General features: G+C 38.8%; 1 protein-coding gene across 9 annotated transcripts in view; it reads right to left on the bottom strand.

The window, feature by feature from the left end:
* The window catches only part of CEP112 (centrosomal protein 112), a 504767-nt gene that overhangs the window by 143678 nt on the left and 341475 nt on the right, over positions 1–19614 (bottom strand). For 7 of the 9 annotated variants that reach the window (XR_011493899.1, XM_014847643.3, XM_070483473.1 and 4 more), the window contains one exon: positions 3814–3876. The exons of the other annotated variants lie outside the window; for them this stretch is intronic. Coding sequence is in view for 6 of the 7 variants with exons in the window: in XM_014847643.3 (XP_014703129.2) it covers positions 3814–3876 (63 nt within the window). In the remaining variant the exon portion in view is untranslated. The remainder of the gene's footprint in view (positions 1–3813; positions 3877–19614) is intronic. 9 annotated transcript variants of the gene reach the window in all.

Below are 19614 nucleotides of genomic sequence, written 5' to 3'. Positions count from 1 at the left end.
TTCAGACTGAGACATAATAATATTAACTAGATTAATTGATTTAGGTAAGGAATAAAACTCACTTGATTGTAGACCCAGAGTATAAGACAACAGACTATGTTCACCCTAGCTCAGTGCACAGAACTGGCACTCAATGAATATTTAAGCAGCAGAACTACAGTCATAGTAAATAAGAAAAAATAATTACTTGGCAAATTATATTGAGAAGACCTAGGCTTTCCATAGAATAATAACGTAAAAAGCTTCCAAGGAAAATGAAAACTACTCTATGTAATCATAATCAAACCCCACCAGTTTTGATTGAATCATAATTAAAAACCATAAAACAAAATGCCACCACTCAACTAAATGTTTACCCTGTATTAGCTTCAGAGAAAAAAGTGGATTAGAACATTTCCATGTGAATATTAAAAATGAATATTTTGGGAAGCAAAAGGAGAGATATTTTGGGCTGATGCTGTAAGAAACCTAACCCATGAAAGCTATAATAGTTAATAATTATTGTTAAGCGATTAATACTTTGCCTAAATGTTAGTTGTCTTATTAGGTCTTAAAAATAACAGGATTCTAAATAGAGGCTGAGATTTTTCAGATCGTAGTACAGTTGAGATTTTTATAAAGCTCTTCTTTAAAATACGACAAGACAAGGCATTCTTGGGAAGGTTCCGCAAACACTGAAGATCCTCATACAATCTGCGGAAGAGTGGCTCCTGGGCACCTTTCGCATTCTGGGTTGCTCCCCTGGAGACACGAAGCTTGGGGACGTGTGGGACATGTGGCATATGCCAGGCACTAAGCTGCATCAAGTCTGTGGGAGTTAGTGAGGGCACTGGGAAAGCCTGTTCCCTGGCAGTGGGGGGCTCCATCGGCATTTCAGTTTTAGTCTTCTCCACAACCACCCATACTCCTGCAAAACGGCAGTATCTTTGAAAAATGGCTACCAGGCGAGTCAGCTGAGTAGGGAAAACTGAAAAGGCAAGGTTGATGTGTAATACTAAGATAAAAAGAACAAGTATGTGATTCTGATGGAAATGATATTTGAGAGTCTGCCCAGAGATGAAGCAAGCACTGCCATCAGGGTGAACATTGAGAATCCCAGAAGGAGCACAGTCCTGGGTGTGCCCAGGTTTAGTGCACATGATCTATTAGGTCCTAAAAGCTTAATAAAAACCTTAAAGATTAAGTAACTTCCTTTAAGGGAAGAAACTATTTAAAATATTTTCCAAATTTAACCTGATGATCTCCTGGGTACCGATGCATTCATTACTAATGCACTCATCTTATTACTGTTTTTTTTTTTTGGAGAGAAGAATTTTTAAAAACCTGATAAACAGTTAAGCAACTTTGCTTCTGGCATTCTCATCAGCTTAGATATGAACTAGAGATTCTAGCAAACTGTCACTGGAAAACAGAAGCAGTCCATCCATGGTTCTGTTTTATAATGTTCATTTTCAAATAATCTGTTTTTCTGAACTGACTGGAATTGCCGATCAATGTTTCTCAAACGCCAGTTCACAGATAAAAATATACACATATTTATATACATATAAATATTTATACGTACTTAGATGTGGGCAAACAAAATGTTACTAATGTAAGGTTGTCATCTTACCTTTTATGAGAGGGATGGACTACCTTTTACTATGTTATTACACCCTAAGATTTTTTTTCTTTTTTGGGGGTTGCACTGTCTTTTGACTTATGAAATGATGGTTACAGTACATGACGGTTGCTTCCAGTTGATTTTTCCTCCTTCTCTTCCTCCTCCCCCTTCTTCACGTCTTTACTTGGGAAAATATTTGTAACCCTATGCCTCTACAAATTTTGGGGGGAGATTTTATCAATTCTTGAACACCCAAAAATAAATTAAAAATAACTAACTTCTTTCTCCTTCCATACCTTTTTCATTCTTCATTCCCTTCTTTCCTTTCTCAATGGTAATTTTAATACTCATACTATAAGAGCTAACAGCTATTAAATGCTTTATCATGTTCTAGGCTCTGTTCTAAGCACTTTTTTGTCATTGTGTTACTTAATACTTAAAACTATCCTAGGAGGTAAGTACTACTCCCCCATTTTAAAAATGAGGAAACTGAATTCCAGAGAGGGCAAGGAACTCGCTCAAGGTCATGTAAATGGTAGGGCCAGTATTCAAATTCAAATCCAGGCCTATGGGACTCCAAAGCCTGGGCTTTCCTCCACACTAAGTGACATCTAATTCACTTTACTATGAGCTCCTCAGGCTTCTTCATACATTGCTTTAGATAAACTGAAACACTCCTGCTTACACTCCCATCATCTAAGCCTTTCTGTTAGCTATCTTCTATCTCACTTTCGGTCTGCCTCCCTCATTTAATATAAAGCAAAACAAGCAGGATCTGCGCGGATGCCAGCTGGGGCTTTTTATGTTTTAGTTTAACTTTTGGAGTAATAAGATTTCTTTTGATTATAAGAATGTTTCTCAGTGGATTACAAATGATATTTCCTCATATTCTTTCCTCAAGGAAGGTCTAGAATAATCGTGATCAAGACAGAAGCATCATCATTTAAACAAACACATACGACTCTTCACTTAAAGACTTTTTGCTTTCCTAATGGGATGTGAATTACATAATATATACATTTTAGAAATAATTGTAGAATCTAACAAATTTCATGAGAATTATCACCAAAGATTTGCCATATTAAAAGTGTGTGGGATTGGTCACGCTGATGGTGTCAAGGTTCAGAACTTCCATTCCAAAGTCAGATCCAGGTTGCATCCTGGCTTAGTTACTTGCTAACTTGTGTCACCTCACTTCTCTGAGTCTCAGTTTTCTCAACTGGAAAAATGGGGCCAATAATAGTTCCCAAGCCCAGAGTTACTGTGAATGAAGACTGAACGAATCGGTATGGTTAGTGTCCCATAAACATTCTTGGTTTTATGATCATTTTGTTGTTGTGTTGTTGTTACTACCACTGTGTGGTAACTCATAAAGTGGTATGTAAACTTCATTTTACTACCACATATCACTGTATGCACGCAAAACACTAAGAAAAGCCGATTTTAAAAAATCATTAGATATCATGCCCCCAAAATTAAATGGCTTAATCTATTCCTCGGTAAAGTGAAAAGAAGTATTTATATTTATTCTAGAACTACTTATACAACTAAGGAATGCCTGGGAGTCTCTAAATGATATTACAGGGTATCATTATAATAACTTACACAGAAAAAGTACTCTAGGCATCTTACGTCAAGCAGAGACAAGCATTCAACTATTGGCTTTTCTTATACTAAAATTAATGTAGTAACAACATACAGCAAGATATGGATGTAGGGACTTATAATTCTTCTGTTTCCCAAAAGGAGGCAGCAGTTGAGCTGCTGATTTAACCCAAAATACTTGTCATTTTGAGTTTTGCTGTTAAACAGTCTTTGGGTGCAGCAAAATGGAATAGTGCAGAAAAGCACAGATGGTATCAAACTGCTTACATCACAACGGTAGGTGTGTATCCCCTGCTCTTGGGAAATGTGTTTCAGCCTGGGCTTGTTCAAGTGCACAGGCTGGTTTTACAACATCTGAGTCTGTGTGTATATGTGTGTGTGTGTGCGGGTGCGTGTGTATTGGTTGAAATGGTTTAATATGCCTAATTTAAAAAAATTTTTAATAAGACAAATATTAAAAGCATATTTTATTTATCCATAAACCTATCAAAAATATACCAATCCTTGAAAAACTGAAAAGAATTAAGTTTAACTCTAAATTAGAAATGCATTTATGTGCAGATTTCTTTTTTGTTTGTTTTGGTTTTTTTTTTTAACGTTCTTACCTGCGAAGATTTGGCAAGCTTCTGAGTATACTCCTTCTCAATCTGCTTCAGCCTGCAGTTGGCCTGAAAAACACACGGACACGAACAGACACACACACGGTGACCTGTGAGCTTGGTATCTGTTCCACATGCCTATCACCAGGCAGCTGGGACGGCTGCCAGCTGCACTGCCCTTCTGGGGCAGCCAGAAAACCACAGGGCTTGCCTTTGATCTAACGCCAACTATTCATCACTTAAAAAGCAAAAAGCAAAAAGCAAAAAAAAAAAAAAAAAAAAAGGATCTCTCCTGCCAATTATTAGACAAACACAGACTTCTGTGGAGAGAAAGAGAAAGAGAGAAAGAGAGACAGAAATAGACACAGCAAACGTGTGAAGGCTCAGGAGGTACAGTAAGGGAAAGGGAGAAGAAACAAAGGAAAATGAGAAAGAAGAGAGGGCAGAGGGAACTGGAGGAGAAGGAAAGAAAGAAGGTAAATTTAGTCCTCTTTCCCTTAGTTTAAAGATAAAAGAAACAGATGCTTCTAGACAGAGGCAGATAGGAGATTTTCAGATTTACTGAGCAAAGAGTGGAGCCCCACCCTGCCTAACACACGAGAACTAGTTTTTGAAGTGACAAATATATTTAAATCAAACAACTTTTATGTCCTGGAAGTAGGGTGGCCTTCCCAGCTTAAGTCCACATTGCTTAGAACCTGATGATCTCCTTTGCCACCTGAGTTCTGAGCCTTTGTATGTGACCTGCTTTCCCGCTCTCTGGAAGCCTTTGGGATCTTCACTTTCTCTTTAGTGTTTGGAAATGTCACAGTGACATGCTCTAGATTGGCCCTTTTTTCATCCATTGTGTCGGCACTAAGTAGGTCTTTCCACTCTGCGCTTGTGTCCTTCATTTCTAGAAAAGGTTCCGGTCATTACTCTCACACTTGCCTCTCTTTTTCCCTGGTCTCTCTCTCTTGTCTCTGTCTCTCTCTGCAGCTCTGATTGTTGGACCTCTCAGTCTTAGCATCTCTTTTGCATATTGTTCCCATTTTCCATTTCTTTGTCTTTCTAATCTTTCACAGAGATTTTTCAACTTTCAGTTTTAATGTTTCTATTGGATTTTTTAAAAATTCTGCCATACTATTGGTAATTTACAAGAGGTTTTTGTTCTCTGAATAGTATCATCACTCACCTTTTTACAGATCAGGAAACTGAGGCACAGAGAGGTTTAAGTAACACTGTTGGGAAGTGATGCAGCCAAGACTCAGTCCCACGCAGCAGCGCATGGGTGCTTCACCAGCTAAAGCACAGAGCTTAGTGCCTCTCCAGATAGTCCCTATTTCTCCTGAGGTTATTTGTTTCATATATACCTATACATATCTGTTTGTCTACATCTCTATACACACACACACACACACACACACACATATATATATATACACACACATTTTTTTTCCTGCTCTCTAGAGTATCTGTGGGTTTTTTTCTGAGTTCTTTTTATTTATTTACTTTGCCCGCCTGTTTTGGTCTCTGTTTTTCCTTTTAGATACTTTCCTCAATTATCTGGTGACCTTTGGCATTTTTTCACATTTAAAGTGAGCCCATCTAAAATTGGCAAGCTCAGGGGCCGGCTTGGTGGCACAGCAGTTAAGTTCGCAGGTTCCACTTTGGCGGCCCGTGGTTCGCCAGTTCAGATCCTGGGTGTGGACCTACACACCACTTGTCAAGCCATGCTGTGGTAGGCATCCCACATATAAAGTGGAGGAAGATGGGCACAGATGTTAGCTCAAGGCCAGTCTTCCTCAGCAAAAAGAGGAGGACTGGTGGCAGATGTTAGCTCAAGGCTAATCTTCCTCAAAAAACAAAAAATGGGTAGGCGTGGGGATAGGTGGGCATCATCACATGGTGTCACAAAGGGGCCTGGACCCTGTCATGTCAGTATACGACTGGACACTCTTCTTGGACCATTTTGCCTAGAGCTGAATCCTCCAGCTGACTACGTGCAGCACAAATCTGGCGCCAATGTTTCCACAAGGGCACCCGGGTGTTCAGGATGTAGACTCTTACACAATCCCGTTTTCATTTTTGCCCTCAGCAAAATGAAATGGGTCCCTTCTCTCATTCCATCTCTCCACAGAGCAAACCAGGGGTGCACAGGGGAGGACATGGAATAAACGCATATTTTTGAAACCCTAATCCCAATGTGATGGTATTTGGAGGTGAGGACTTTGAGAGGTCACTGGGTCATGAGGGTGGAGCCCTCATGAATGGGATTAGTGCCCTTATAAGAAGAGGTCGGAGAGTTGGTTCTCTTTCTGCCATGTGGGGATACAACGAGAAGATGGCAGGCTACAACCCGGAGTCCTCACCAGAACTCAATCGAGCATGCTGGCACCCTGATCTCAGCCTTCCAGCTTCCAGAGCTGTCAGAAATAAACTTCTGTTCCTAATAAGCCACCGAGTTTATGGTGTTTTGTTAAAGCAACCCGAGATGACTGAGACAATAGCCATGTGTTTTAGGGACTTAAGTTCAAAATCAATTCTTCAGTTTACTCCATAAATTGCATGTATAATCTCACTGAGTACACTCAGTACTTTTTTCCCAGAGTAGAGAAGATAGGTGACTATTGCTCTTTTTCCTAGTAAGCCATCAGACTCTATTCTAGCTCTATAATAATAAAGTCACTCTCCATTATAGAATTAAGGCCACCCTGAACCTCTTGAGGTTTATTTGTCTTGGTTCACATTCTGCCATTTTTTTAATCACAAAATTATTGATAAAGTATTTGTTGCTTATTTAATAAACACTTAAAAGAGCTCTTACCATGTGCCAGGCACTGTTCTAAGTGCTTTAAAAATATTTACTCACTAGAAAATATAAAAATTATAGTGTCATACATTGAGTTACTTTGCTCTAAAAAAGTCAGATTCGGAGATGCTGGTTAATGCAGGACAGCCTGTGTCTCAGCTGCAGTTACTTTCCATGAGTGTGTGACCAGCCAGGCCCAGAACCCCACAAACTTAAATAAGTTCCATTACAACTAACTATCCAATCCATTCATCCACTCCAGGCAATCAGGACTAGAGCAGGGAATTAAACAGACCAAAATCCCTCCCTACCGTTATGGAACTTCTGTCCTGGAGAGTAAACAAAATACCTTATACAAGTAATAGTATTTTAGATGGTGCAAGTGCTATGGAGAAGGATAAAGCAGGGAAGAGAGATGAGAAGGGATGAAAGGTAGGAGGCAGTTTACAATTTTAAAAACATGGAAGTTAGGGAAGGCCTCGCTGAGAGGGTGATATATGAGCAAAGACCTGCAGGAGATGCGGGAGTCGTGGTAAAGTCTAGAGGAAAGAGCACTCCAGGCACAGGGAAAGCCAGTGCAAAGCTCCTGAGGCAAGTGTGTGTAAGGCATTTTCAAGGCACAGTGAGGTGGCCAGTGTGGTTGGATTAGTGAGCAAAATCTCCCTTGGACAAGATGAGGTCTGAGAGAGAATGAGGGGCCAGATCCTACATGGTGTTACAGGCAGTTGTAAGGAATGTGGTTTTCATATGAGCGACGTGGAGAGTCATGAAGTTTTTAGTACGGGGTTGACATGCTTTAATGTTAAGTATTCATAGGATCACTCCAGCTCCTGTTTGAGGCAAGACTTAAGCAGAGGAGCCAGTTGGGGGCTACTGCAAAGAATCCAGGAGGGTAACAGAGGAGGGGTGAGAAGGGTCATATTCTGAGAAAGATTTTAAAGCAGAACCAAGTGGATATGCATTATGAAAAAAAGAGATGAATCAAGGATGACTTCAAGACTTTTATCCCAAGCAACTAGAAGAACAGTGTTGTCATTACCTTACATCAGAAAAACTTTGGGTGGAAACGGTTTCGGGGGGAAGATCACGAGATCAGTTTTGGACACATTAAGCTTGGAGACACCTATCAGAATCTGGTGTGAAGTGAATATTTGGATACTTGAGTCTGGAGTTGAGGGGAGAGGTGTAGGTTAGAAGTATAAATTCACACACCACCAGTATATAAGTGGCATATAGCAGTATGCTACTGGATGAGATCTCAAGGCATCGAGTGTATACAGAAGGAGAAGTCTAAGTATACTGAGCCTTGACCTGCAAATGTTAGGAGTCTAGAGATGAGAAGGAAAGCAAACAGAAGTAATGGCCAGAGGGATAAGAAATCAGAATATGGAATCCTGAAGCCAAGTAAAGAAAGTGTTTCAAGGACTATTCAACTGTGTCAAATGCTACAGAGAGGTCATGCAAAGCGAGGACTGAGAAATGACCATAAGGCTTAAGCAAAGTGGAGGACATTGGTGATTTGGATAAAAGCAATTTTGGGTGCAGTGGCAAGGATGAAAGCTAGATTAGAGACAGCTCAAGAGAGGAGGAGAAATTAGAGCAGATACAGACAAGTTGTTGGGTTTTGTTATAAAAGGAAGGCGAGAAATGGGCTGGAAGCTACAGGGGAAGTGTGTAAAGAAAGGGCTGATTTCTTTGCGTGTTTTTTTTTAAGACAAGAGAACTAATAGCTGATGGGAAAGATCTGGCAGTAGAGAGGGAAAACTAGATGATGCCAGAGATTTACTGGAGATGTGTCCTCGAGTAAAGGAGAGGGGGTAGGATCCAGAGCACGAGCGGGGAAGATGGCCTTTGCTAGGAGTGCAGCTAAACTGCCCCTAGTAATAGCAGTGGGAACTTTGGATTACTTCCATCTTCTCCATGAAGCGGGAGGAAAGATTCATCAGCTAAGCATGAGGACAGCAGAAGAGACTGTGGGGAGACTCGAGGTGTGAGGGAGGGGTACCAAGAGTCATCTAGGAAACTGGGAAAGGACAGGGACTGAGGAATATAGTATGAGTCTCAAAACACCACGCAGCATTAGGGCCCACTTGAATTCACTAATGTTGAATTTAAAGTGAGACCAGTTGGTAATATATGAAGACCTCTAGAACTTGGTAATAGCAAAATGGAGCAGAATCAATACTGGGGAGAACAATGAGACTAATTGAAGAAATAAAATTAATTCATCAGTCTTAAAGGTTTTTACTATTTATTTGAGCCTAAATCACAGCTGCCTGGATTTCCGAGTTCATCTTAAATAAATCTAAAAAGTTCTGGTTTAGCATGGTTGAAAATTTAGAGCTAATTTATCATGCAAGCTGTCACTAAAACATTTTTTGAATAATTCTATTTTCAAGATGGTACTGACCGTACATTTCATTTCCATGCATAAAATTAAATTAGGGTTAGTTATTTTAATGCAAGTCTTATTTTCATAGCTATCCTCACTGTATAGAAATACAGTTTTCAAACAATTATCTGAAGCACGACCTAAACAGACGCAGAAAAACAGAAGAGAGGAATATCATAATCTTGAAGTGAGCAAAGCTGTTTTGTTGTTGCTGTTATTTCAATCTCTAGCTCCTCTTCACTGCTCCCGTTTATAGTTGGTCATGCCCTCCATCCTCCACCAACCACTCAATTCCCCTCTGATTGTCTAGGGCTTTCTCCTCAGGTCATTCTTCCTTGTTAAAGAGCCCAATGTGTTGGTCCACTTTCTCTACGCAATTCCTATCAAAATCTTGGCCTTAAAACCCTACCGGAAAGTAACAAACCAATCAATATTCACAAATGTGTCAATGGTTGTTAATCATCTTGAAATGCTACTTTTTGCAGGATTCTTGGCATTATATCTTAATTTTAAAAAGTCCTTCATTCCTTTATTGTCCATTTTCTTTCATTAATGGTGAAAGTTCAGGCATTCATGATTTCTAGGAAGGGGATCCGAGGGAAGAAAATTAGGAGACTCCTCTAGAATACTTATATTTAAGGCAAGCCCTGATCTTACAAAGATATATTTCTTTAAAAAAACTTTTTTTAAAGATTGTCACCTGAGCTAACAACTATTGCCAATCTTTGTTTTTATTTTTTTCCTGCTTTTTCTCTGCAAATCCCCCCCGTAAATAGTTGTATATTTTAGTTGTGGGTCCTTCTAGTTGTGGCATGTGGGACGCCGCCTCAGCATGGCTTGATGAGTGGTGCCATGTCTGTGCCCAGGATCCAAACCAGCAAAAACTCTGGGCCGCTGAAGCGGAGCACGTGAACTTAACCACTTGGCCACGGGGCCAGCCCCCAGATATATTTCTTTAAAATATAATAGCATAAGTTTTTGAATAAAGTATTTGCTTTCAGGATTAAAAAGAAGAGCTGCTTCCTAGATTCTTAAAACATATCATAAAGCTCAGATTATTATGCAGTATTTTCTACTCAAAAGCTTTGAAGGCATCCATCTGAAGCATCTTCAAACTCTGTAAATACAGTTATGACCAGTTGATGCCAGATGTTAATATATAACTGTGTACTACCCTATGAACAAAGACATTCAGAGAATTCAACAAATATTTATATTTAATTTAAAATATTTACGAAATTTTCAAATTTGAAAATCTCTGTATTTTACCTTAAAATAAAGGTATGAATTTGTGAAGCATAAATAAAATTCATGATTTCCACTCAGGCCACAATGGAGGACAGGGACCATACTTAATCTGCCACAGTAAACAGCTAGAAAACTGCAAAAAATAAGCAGCACAGGATTGTGACCCTGTGAAGAGAAGGGAAACAAAAGCAAGCCCTACAATCACTCCTGCCCTCTCCCTGGCGGCACATTCTGGGCCTGAACACAGGGAAAGGGAATCCAAGCAAGCACAGCAGCACTGTGAATCAAGGAGACCAAGCCAGGAGTTCAAGAAGGCTGAGGCCCCTGGAATTGGTGGGGGCAGAGCACTAGATAGGAGCGAGCTATGCAGAGAAAGAGCTTCAGACATCTACATGGGTTCCTCTCGGGTCTGTTGTTGATACTCAGCTGTGCGTGTGCAGGGTCAAGTTCTGTAAGGCCAAGTAAAATGTGACTGGTGAGCTTTAAGATAAACAATTCCCAAAGCTCACACAAAGCGGAGAGATGTTTCAGTTCTGACCAGCCAGAATGGAGAGTCCTCACAGAACATCCAGGAAGATCACACTTCAGTCATGGGGCTAAACTAGCCTTAGAGTAACGTCAACTTTAAATCTGCTTTAATGAAGTTTAAAAACAAGCCTCAAATGGATCAAACTGCTCATCTACAAGTAACTACTTCCTAAACAGAGTCTAATATTTTCTAAAAGAAGTCAAGAAAATCCAGCATTCAACAACATAAATTTTACAATATTCAGTATCCATTAAAAGACAAGCAGACATGAGAGGCAGCAGGAATATGTGAGCCATAAATAGAAGAAAAATCAGTCAATAGAGTTAGATCTAGAAATGACAGAAATGGTGGAATTAGTAGACACAGTCTTTAAAATAGCTATGAAAAACACTCAAGGGGCTGGCCCCGTGGCCTAGTGGTTAAGTTCAGCATGCTCTGCTTCAGTGGTCCCGGTTTGGTTTCCTGGGTGTATATCTACACCACTTGTCAGCAGCCATGCTGTGGTAGTGACCCACACACAAAATAGAGGATTATTGGCAACCAATGTTAGCACAGGGACAATCTTCCTCAGCAAAAAGAGGAAGAATGGCAACAGATGTTAGCTCAGGGTGAATCTTCCTCAGCAAAAAAATAAACAAAAACACTCAAATATTTTAACAAAAAAGTAAACATAATGAGGAGAGAAATGGAAGATACAAAAAAGAACTAAATAGACTAGAGCACAGTAATATATTATCTGAAAGGAAGATTTCACTGTATGGGATTGATAACAGATTTGGCATTATAGAAGAAAAGATCAGTGAATATGAAGAAACAGCATTTTAAATATCCAAATGATTTCCAGAGAGACAAAAACCTGAATTTAAAGAACCGTCTCAGTAATCTCTGAGAATATATCACATCATCTAACATAAGTGTAATTGTATACCCGAAGGAGAAAGGTTCGGGGAAATATTTGAAGACAAAACGGCTGAAAATTTTCCAATATGAAGAAAACTATAAACCCACAAGTCACAGAAGGACAATGGACAAAAAAGATAAACACAAAGAAAACCACATCAAGATCCATCATAATCAAATGGCAGGAATAGAAATAAAGACAAAAATCTTAAATGCAGGCAGAGAAAAATAATTAAAAGATAAAAGATAAAAATGACTGAGGATTTCTCATCTGAAACTATGCTGGTCAGAAGATAACATGAGGAACCTTCGAAGCACTGAAAGAAAAAGTCTGTCAATCTAGAATTGCACATTTAGTGAAAATATCCTTCCAAACTGAAGATGAAATATAAATATCTTCAAACAAAGGTCTGAGAGAATTGGTCGCCAGCAGACCTGCACTACCTAAAAGGTTAAAGGAAGTTGTTCAGGCAGATGGAAAATGCCACCAAGTGAAAACCCAGATCAGCTCAAAGGAATTAAGAGTGCTGGACATAGAAAATACGTGTGTAACTATAAATTACCTTTTTTCTTATTTTAAAATTTCTTTGAATAATAATTTACTGTTAAAAGCAAAAATAATAGGGGCTGGCCCCATGGTGTAGTGGTTAAGTTCAGTGCATTCCACTTCAGTGGCCTGGGTTCATGGGTTTGGATCCCAGGCATGGGCCTGCACCACTTGTCAGCCATGCTGTGGTGGAAACCCACATATAAAGTGGAGGAAGACTGGCACTGACATTAGCTCAGGGCTACTCTTCCTCAAGTAAAAAAAGAGGAAGATTGACAACAGATGTTAGCTCAGGGCCAATCTTCCTCAACAAAAAAAAGCAAAAATAATAAAAGTATATTTTGGGGTTTATAATATATGCAGAAACAGGATAGGAATAGGGAAATGGAGGCATTCTGTTATTGAAGTACTTACATTTTATGTAAACTGGTACAATAGTACGTGAAGGCAGACTGTAATAAAGATGCAAATCATAAAAAAACAATGAAGAGGTATATCTAATAAGCCAATAGTAGAAATAAAATGGTACATTAAGAAGTACTCAATGAATCCAATAAAGGTATGAAGAGAGGAAAAAAGGAACAAAGAAAAGACGGGACAAATAGAAAACAAATAGTGTAATAGTAGCTTAAAAGGCAATAATATCAATAATTATATTAAATATAAATGGCTTAAAAATTCCATCTAAATGACAAAGACTGTCAGATTGATTTAAAAGAAGGTGTAACAACATGGTATTTTCAAGATAAACACTTTAAATATTTAAAAAAATTAGAATTAAAAGGATGAAGAAAGATGGACCATGCAAACAGTAACCATAAGAAAAGTGGAGTGACTATGCTAATATCAAGGCAGATGTGAGAACAAAGATGCTTGGCAGAAAAAAAAATGGATATTTAATAATGATAAATAATTTAATTCATAAAAATGATACAAAAATCCTAACATGTATTTACCTAATTTCAAGAGCTTCAGAACACACGAGGCAAAGACTAACAGAACTGAAAGGAGAAACAGGCAAATCTGCAAGTTATAATTGAGGAGATTCCAACCCTCCTCTCTCAGGAATCAGCAGAAAAAGCAGAAAGAAAAAGTGGGAGGATATAGATGATCTGAAAAATGCTGTCAACCAAGCTGACCATTAATTAAGACAGACCATAATATGGGCTACAAAAATTTCAATAAATTATAAAAGGATTGAAAGCATACAGAGTATATTCTCTGACTACAACGAAATTCAATTAGGAATATATAATAGAAATGTATCTGATATTCCCCAAATATTTGGAAAATAAAAAATATACACCTAATTTCTACAATTCAAAGAAGAAATCACAAGGATAATTAGAAAATGTTTTCAAATTAATGAAAGCATAGTATTTGGAGAACACCACTAAATAAGTGCTTAGAAGAAATGTTTTAACTTTGAATTATTTTATTAGCAAAGAAGGAAGAGCTAAAATACTGATATAAGCTTCCCATGAAGAAGTCTGAAAAAGAATAGCAAATTAAAGACAAACTAAGCAGAAGAAAGAAAATAATAAATGTAAGAGTAGAAATCAATGAAATAGAAAACAGAAAAGTAGAGAAAAACAATGAAACCAAAAGCGGGTTCTTTGAGAAGAGATCAATGAAATTGATAAACCTCTAGATAGACTAATGACAATCAACAGAGAGAAGATATAAGTTACCATTATCAGGAATGAGAGAGAAGGGACATCACTATCAGACTCTACAAGCATTAATAGGGCAACAAGGAAATATTAAGAATAACACATTCCCCCAAATTTTTGAAAATTTAGACAAAATGCATAAATCTCTTAAATGATACAAATTACCAGAAGTAATTCAAGAAGAAATAGAAAACTCAGAATCCTATGTTCCTATATGTATTAAACACACACACACACACACAAATACACCTACATTCAGGCCCAAGTTGCTTCACTAGTGAATTCTATCAAACATCTAAGGAAGAAATAACATCACCTCAACATCAACTTTTCCAGCAAACAGAACAGGTGAAATTACATTACAATAACTGGTTAAAGGAACAATGTTCCTCCAGCAAAACATGCTGCCTCTTCCCACCATCAAAAGCCTTAGACCATTAGTTCTCTCCAGTCTTCCTTCCTTGCATATCATCAATATCTTCCGCCACGTTGACTCATTTCCACGTGCTTATAAAACGGCTAGTTTTTCCCACACACGCACAGCCCTCCCTGAAATCCTGACACATCCCTGTAGCAGTTTCACAAACGTTTATTTTGAGTGCCTCCTCTGTGTCGGCACTGTATGCTTACAGAGGTACAAGGTTTAACGCAGTTGGGGAGGAGACAATAAGGGAGTAAATGAAATACAGCAGAAGTGTCACGAAAGAGCTATGCAGAGGCGTCCTTAGGGAAAGACCAGGAGATAGCTCGCGTCAGAGAAGACTTTTCTAAGGAGATGAATATTAAAGGATGATGATGATGATGATGATAGCAACAACAACTAATGTTGATTTTGCTCATTCTACTGACACACACTGTTTAGATGCCTTACACATATTAACAGATCCAACTCTCAAAGACTCCGTGAGGTAGGCGTGATTATTATCTTCACTAATAGATAGTGAAACTGAGAGACAGAAAGGTTAAAAACTTGCTCAAAGTTATCAGCTGGGAATGAAAAGGAATCAACCAATTGAAAAAGAAAGAGAAGAAAATTCCAGGTGAAAGGAGCAACGTGTACAAAATCTTGAAGGAACATGGTGTATCTGAGGCACTGTGCCTTCTTTTCTGCCTTCAAAGCCACATTTCTTCAAAAGGTAATCACCCCTCTGCCTGCATTTTCATTTATTCAGGAAATATTTACTGAACAGCTTGGTGACTGCCCATTCCTTACTTATGGCCTGAATTTGACTCCTGTCCCCACCTTTCAACTCATCAATGACCTTCTTATTGCTATAATAAGAGGCTATTTTTATAACATTCAATTTTTTGTGTCACAAGGCCAGCAAGACTGCTGTACCCAGTTCTCTGTGGGCTCACACCTCTCCCTGACAGTGAGAAGGAAGAATATACAACTTCCTGGGTGTCTGAGAGCAGCATGGATGTAGCAAAGAGAATGCAAGGTCTGAGGGGCTTCCAAAGAGGAAGGAGGGATTACAGAGAACTGAGACTCATGTCAACTGACTACCAAAAATCAACGGGGACAACAGATGTCTCAGTGGATGCTTAGGTGGAGGTGATGCCCAGGATCACAGGACCCCATGCCTCATCCAGTGCACCACAGCTTGATAGAGCCCCTGGGCTTACATGCTGTCCTGGGGAAGTGGGAGAGTGACCGAGGTCTGAGGTGACTGAAGACAAGGACCAAGTTTTTGACACGCAGCCAAACAGCGACTCAAAACAGAAATTGAGATTATAGTAAAACAAGCACATCTGAGTTTATGGCCTGATATTTACCCTTTTCAGGTCTATCACTATTAAGGGTTAGGGTGAGACTTTGGTGGCATTTGGCTCAGATTCTGGCTTGCCACCATGCCTCCTCTCCAAAAAAAAGATGCTCATGAAAGCAATGGTAGCAATTAAGAGAGAAAATGCCACTTTATTATAGGCTGGTTCTGTGCCCAGTGCTGTTAATGTGGTGAGTCACCTGGGGTCCCCAAGCCTCATGAGGTCCAGACTCCCTCCTTCCAAGCTTGAATTAACATGTGCCCATGGCTTGGCCAAGCAGAGGGTAAGAGAACCTGAAGCCACAGCAAGCTCGCGTAGGCCTAAGGAGAGGCGACCAGGCCCCCCGAGGAGGCCCCAGTCCTCTCATCCCTGCACAGCACAGATGAGGGAACAGAGGAACGCAGAGCCATGCAAGAGTGACAGGGACCCTGCTCACCAGCAAACATGGCCAGAAATGTGCTCATTCACATCAGTGCAGCCTCTGCATGCAAAATATGGGAGCATGAAAGGAGAGGGGGGCAGGAGGGCAAAAGCATTCTTATCAGTTTTTCCCACTTAGCATTATATCATAAGCATTTTTCCATGGAATTAACATCATTTCAAAACATAATTTTTAAAAGCTTAATATTTCATCATATGAGTCAAGAATAAAACATGTTCCCACAAATTTAGGAAAAGACATTGTTCTGTAGCCACGGTAACAAGTAGCCATCATAACTGGTTTTAAATGTATTCAATGAATCAATGACAGCTCGCTTTGGTGAGCACACTTTTGCAGCCAACCAAGAGGCATCAACCCCTCACTTCTGAAAGCTGGCCAATCAGAGACAGACTCAGTCTAACACATACACCTCTGAGGGTCAGCCAGTCAGCACGTCTCACACAAGTCACCTTGCTTCTACCGATGACATCAAGCCAGGACTCTGCAAGTCCCCACTTTCCCACCCCTGAATTCTAACCCCCCCAAACGCTCCACACAAGATCAGCAGTCTGCCTGCTCGGAGAGACTGTGCCTGACCAGCATAGCTGTCCCTTATTGTGGTGAGCGATAAATTCAGCTTTGTATTTCAGACACTGACAGGATATAGCATGACCTATTGAACCATTCCTCGATTACTGGATTATTTAGATTGTTTCTAATATTTTATCATGATAAATAACACTGTGGTCTGTGTCTGCATACATAATGTTTCACTGCAGTGCCGATCATATTTTTAAGAGAAATATCAAGAAGTGGAATTACTAAGTCAAGGTACCGGAACATTTTTAAAGCTCTTTAAAGTGCTTTCCAGAAAGGTTGTATCAATTTACCATCATACACCAGTGTCTGAAATGCCCATTACACTATATACTTGTAAGGATTAAGTATTTTAATTTTAAAATAATTCTTGTGAATATAATAGAAAAAACAGCTTTTTATTTTAATTCGTATTTCTTTGTGAAAAAGAATATGCTAGTTCTTTCCACAATATCTAGTCTCCCCTTCTTCTGTAGGAATAAAGTTTTTCATTGGGTACGTGCTGCACAGAATGAACACTATATTTTCCAGACTCCTTTGCAGCTGCGTGTGGCCATGTGACCAAGTCCTGCCCATGTAAGTGGAAGCGTTGTATGGCAGCTTCTTCCTTAAGAGGCAGTAAGTACGTGACCTTTGATTCTTCTTTGTCCAATTTCCAAGCCACTGCATAGGCCTAGGATGTGACCTTGGACCACAAAGATGAGGGCCACGCCATAGAGATGGTACAGGAGTAAGGCAGACCATGACTTGAACGGCTTAGCTGGTCTTCTTTGTGAGAAACACATAAACTATCTGGTTTAAACCACTATTATTTGGGGCTTTCTGTCACTCAGTGATGATTTTAATCTTAACAACTACACCTCTATTTATTGTCCATATTTCCTGAGTTCCTTTTTTGATTTCCAACTGCCTACTAGCCACTCAATCTATGGTGCCTCTCCGGCAACATGAAAATTCAACATCTCTACAATTCTCTATACTCTGAGAGTAGGAGGTGTGCTATAGTCATTCCTCATCCCTTCTTCCACCCCACTGCACACCAAGGCCAATGTTAAATGCCTTAGAAATAGTAGGTGCTCAATAAGCATTTGCTGATGGAAGTTCTCTACCTTCTTATGAAGATTCTTAATCTGAGGTCCACGGATAGGCTTTAAGAGTCTATGGACGCCCCCTAAAATTTTACGCAAAGTTTTAGCTATATTTTATATACACACTTTTGGAAGAGGATCTAAATATTTCAACAGATTTTCAATGGAGTACGTGAAGAAGAGCAAGCAGCACTGTCCTCACGGCTTCACTGTGTTACGTGGGACCACATTCTGCCTCTCCATGCATTTAAAAGTACTGCTTTTGCTTCAGTTTATTGGTCTTAACATTTCCCCTGCTTTACCCAGAATTCAGTTTTTTCTCTACCTCATGCCAACACTATTTTCCTGACTTGTCCCCCTGCTTCCACATTTAGCCAACCTCTAGTCTACCCCGAACCCCTGCTGATTACTCCGCCGCTGAAGAATCTTGCTTACCAAGTCCAAACTCCATGGCGTGCTATTCAGGGTCCTTAATGATATGGAGCCCACATCTCTCTTCTGCTTCAACATCCCCAAACACTAACTTTATCCTGTTAGGATAACTCCTCAAAGACAGGAATCTTTGTGTATTCTATTAACTCATATATCCCAGGACCAATAATACAACCAATAACTATTGAACAAATGAATAAACATTTTCTAATATGGATTAATGGGGTTTTCCAGACTCCTTCATTGCTCTGCAGTCTCCATTCGTCTGCTATCATGTTTTTCTCTAATCTGCCAGTGTACAAACAAAGACTAGTTCAAATGCTAATGCTTTCTTTGCTCATATCCTTTAGAAGTGATTTGTTTTTCTTTCTTTTGTATTTACAGTCCTGGTAATATGCACGATGGTTATATAGTCTTTTGAAAACACGTCTTATCTTTCCTAATAGATTATGAACAGAGCTTATGGTTTTGGCATCATTGTTTTGCCCTTAGTAGTTGTTTGGAAAATATTGTTTAATGAATTAATGGCAAAAAAAGTACATGTATGGGCTGAGTTGGTAAGATTTTTGATAGTTGTGGGAGAAAAAGATAGCTTTCTATTTCTTCATCTCCACTTAGCACATGAAAGGTAAGGTGGAGGGGGGAGATAAAGTGGAAAGGTTTATGAGTATTTTTAAAATATGATTTACCATATTTATTATCTCTTCTAAGAAGAGATGAAAGATATTTTGGGGCAAAATAGAAACTGAGCATAAATGTTTGAGAGAAGGTATCCACACTACTTTTTGCCTAGGTAAATAGAATTTATTTTATATGTCATAGATATTTTAAGACATTTTAAGGTAATTGAAATATTTCAAGTTGATTATAAAAAATAACTTTTTAAAGATATAATTTAATACCACTTCAGAGAAAAATATTACTTTTCTCACATTGCAGTTAGAGTGGTAACTTTTTCCAAATACTGTATTAAATGATAAAATTTTACTTAAAAACCTGAAAGCTAAGTTAGAGATTATATATAATTATGCCTTGCAGATTACTATGCTGGCTCAAACAGAATATCAATGTTTTAAAGGAGCTGTCATTACTTTCACTTCCACATCCTTTAACTTTCAGACTGGATTAAAAATTAATGTAATAAATAAAGTTTCTATTTGTTGTTCATTTAATGAAATATTTATAGTGCTTTGCATTCATTGGGCACTTAATGTTTATTGAATTGAATCTTGAAAAGGGTTTAATCCATCCACGACTTGATCATACTAATTCTCTTCATCATAAGACATTCTCCAAGATCAACCACTTAATCGAGGATTAGTGGGTAGATTGCCATTTACAAGACTTCAGATGATCACAGTTCTAATTTCAAAGCCCCTTCTTGAAACAAATAATCAGAACCAGAAGTGAACAAACATTTAT

Source organism: Equus asinus, chromosome 13 (assembly GCF_041296235.1).
Source record: "Equus asinus isolate D_3611 breed Donkey chromosome 13, EquAss-T2T_v2, whole genome shotgun sequence".
NCBI classification, from domain to species: domain Eukaryota; kingdom Metazoa; phylum Chordata; class Mammalia; order Perissodactyla; family Equidae; genus Equus; species Equus asinus.
The sequence above is the reverse complement of the archived record's forward strand: the minus strand, read 5'-3'. Positions and strand labels throughout refer to the sequence as shown.